The 2,143-nt window shown below is 42.3% G+C and overlaps 1 protein-coding gene across 2 annotated transcripts in view; it reads right to left on the bottom strand.

The window, feature by feature from the left end:
- Gdpd4 (glycerophosphodiester phosphodiesterase domain containing 4) overlaps positions 1–2,143 on the bottom strand; it is a 79,852-nt gene that overhangs the window by 67,869 nt on the left and 9,840 nt on the right. For both annotated transcript variants that reach the window (XM_023716682.1, XM_023716681.1), the window contains exon 2: positions 1,513–1,606. In XM_023716682.1, the coding sequence (XP_023572450.1) occupies positions 1,513–1,606 (94 nt within the window). The remainder of the gene's footprint in view (positions 1–1,512; positions 1,607–2,143) is intronic.

Below are 2,143 nucleotides of genomic sequence, written 5' to 3' on the forward strand. Positions count from 1 at the left end.
TACAGGAGTAGATCCTACGTGAACAGGCCCCCACCTGGTCATCCTCTCAACAGCAACAGTGGTAAAAGTTCTCATCCTGCTCTCCTGATTCCATATCAACCAAGCCAAGCGGTACCCAGACAACTCCACTCCACCTGACAATGCCACTGTTTCTGATCTTGAGCCCTTGTCACTTCAGTGGTGATCACAATTCCTGTTGCCTACACATCTTCACCTTACTAAGGGTTCAGAAACCCCAGGGTAACTCATGTGTTGCTTTTCTATTGGTTTCTGATCCCCTAACTTCTGCTAGTCTTTTTGTTTGCCACTGGATTCTGGACCATTTGCCCAGACAACTTTCAGATGCCACAAAAGATTTCTTCAATCTGGATGTGAGCCTTCACTCATGATAAACTTCTTGTCTTGGCTGAAACACTTGGCACTAGCTTCTATATGAGCATGAACCATCATCCTGTCAACCTCCTTTACCCCAGATGATGGCCTCATTCAGTAGGAAGTAGTCTAAGAAAGTCATCACCCCTTCATAACAACTATAAGATGAAAATGATAGGTTATGGCCCAAGTACAGACTGCTAAAATTATCATGGCCTGATTTAACATGGCTGAATCCCCCCACACAGCATCTTATCTTCCCCAGTGACCACTTCCTCCTCCTTCCCCACTCCAGCCCTTCCTACCTACACAAGGGAGCCTCCAGTCAATTCCTTGTGTGTCACTGAACCTGCCCCTCAAGTTCTGCCCCTAGTTAATGTCCACAAAGTCTCAGGCTCCCTGTAACAGGTCAGAGGAACTTCCCATTTCCCTGCCCTCAACCCTGTTCATGTCTTCAGAGTTAATAGAGGCTCCCAGTCCTCCTTATTTCTGCTTCTCTGTTGTGCTACCACCACTGATAAAACTTGATCTATACATATGTCTATCTATCTATCTATCTATCTATCTATCTATCTATCTATATTTTGTCTAAAGAAAAAATTAATGTAAATATCAACAGATATGTGGTTGGGTGTTTTGTATCAGATAAGAAGTCATTTGAGATACAGAATAGTGAAATCGGACGAATCTGCTTTGTATATAAATGGGCACAAAAACTATTAAATTATTAAAGTTATTTTCCCACTAAGGTCTCTATTTCCACAGCCTTTTCTCTTGCATGGTGTAAATTTCTCATGCTATACTGTTTACCATGTTAAGTGTTAGAAGCAGGGTCACACTATCACCAAAAACTTTCTCTATGATGCACCTTGCACCTGGGCTAGTGGCCTACTACATGTACATTAAAATAGTTTTTAGTGTAAGGTCCAGACAGCCTGATGCTGTGAAGCATATTGGAAATGATGACACTGAGTGAATGGGCAGACTGTGAGTTGGGCATACAGGCAGGCACCCTACCACTCTTCTGAAGAAAAACCTGAGCCCTAAGAGGACACGCCTTCACCTGCTGCCCCTGCATTGTGGATAAAATGCATAGTTACATAAACCCCAATGCCATAAGACTGCAGTGATCCTACTCACCAGTAGCAATAAAGTGTAGGCAGTCATTATCCCAAATAAACTCAACATTAGAATGGACCAGAAGAACCAGCATCCTGTTATTAGAAAAACGACCCTGAAAAAAAAATTGTTTCAATTTTTTTTGTTTAAACTATTTATTTATTTATTTATTTATTTGATACAGAATCTCACTACACAGCTCAGACTCCTGTCTGAGCCTCACCAGTGCTGGAATTACAGGCTGGCCCCACCATGCCCAGTCTCAATGGCTGGCTCGGTGCACACAGGGTTCCAGGGGCCAGCACGGCAGTACTGGGAATCAAACCTGGGTCCTTGTCCTTGGCAGCAGGCACTTAGAACACTGAGCTATCTTCCCAGCCCTCAATTCTTAAAATATAGTAGAAATCTGTAATAACATTTACATCAAGTATGGGGACAAGACCAGACCAGAAGAGGCATGAGGAAAACACTTTGTGAACACATCTGTGGAAGCTTTGGAGATGTTTTCTTGGGTTTTAACTTTGCCCTGTAAGCAATGGGGCCATCATTGTGCTTGCTGGAAGTGGTAGGGTTTTTTTAAAGTTACTGAGAACATGTCTTCAAAAATTATGTCCTGTTTAAAATACAATAAAGAAACTCATTAATACCAAAT

This window comes from Octodon degus, unplaced genomic scaffold, assembly GCF_000260255.1.
Source record: "Octodon degus isolate 3935 unplaced genomic scaffold, OctDeg1.0 scaffold00049, whole genome shotgun sequence".
Classification (NCBI taxonomy): domain Eukaryota; kingdom Metazoa; phylum Chordata; class Mammalia; order Rodentia; family Octodontidae; genus Octodon; species Octodon degus.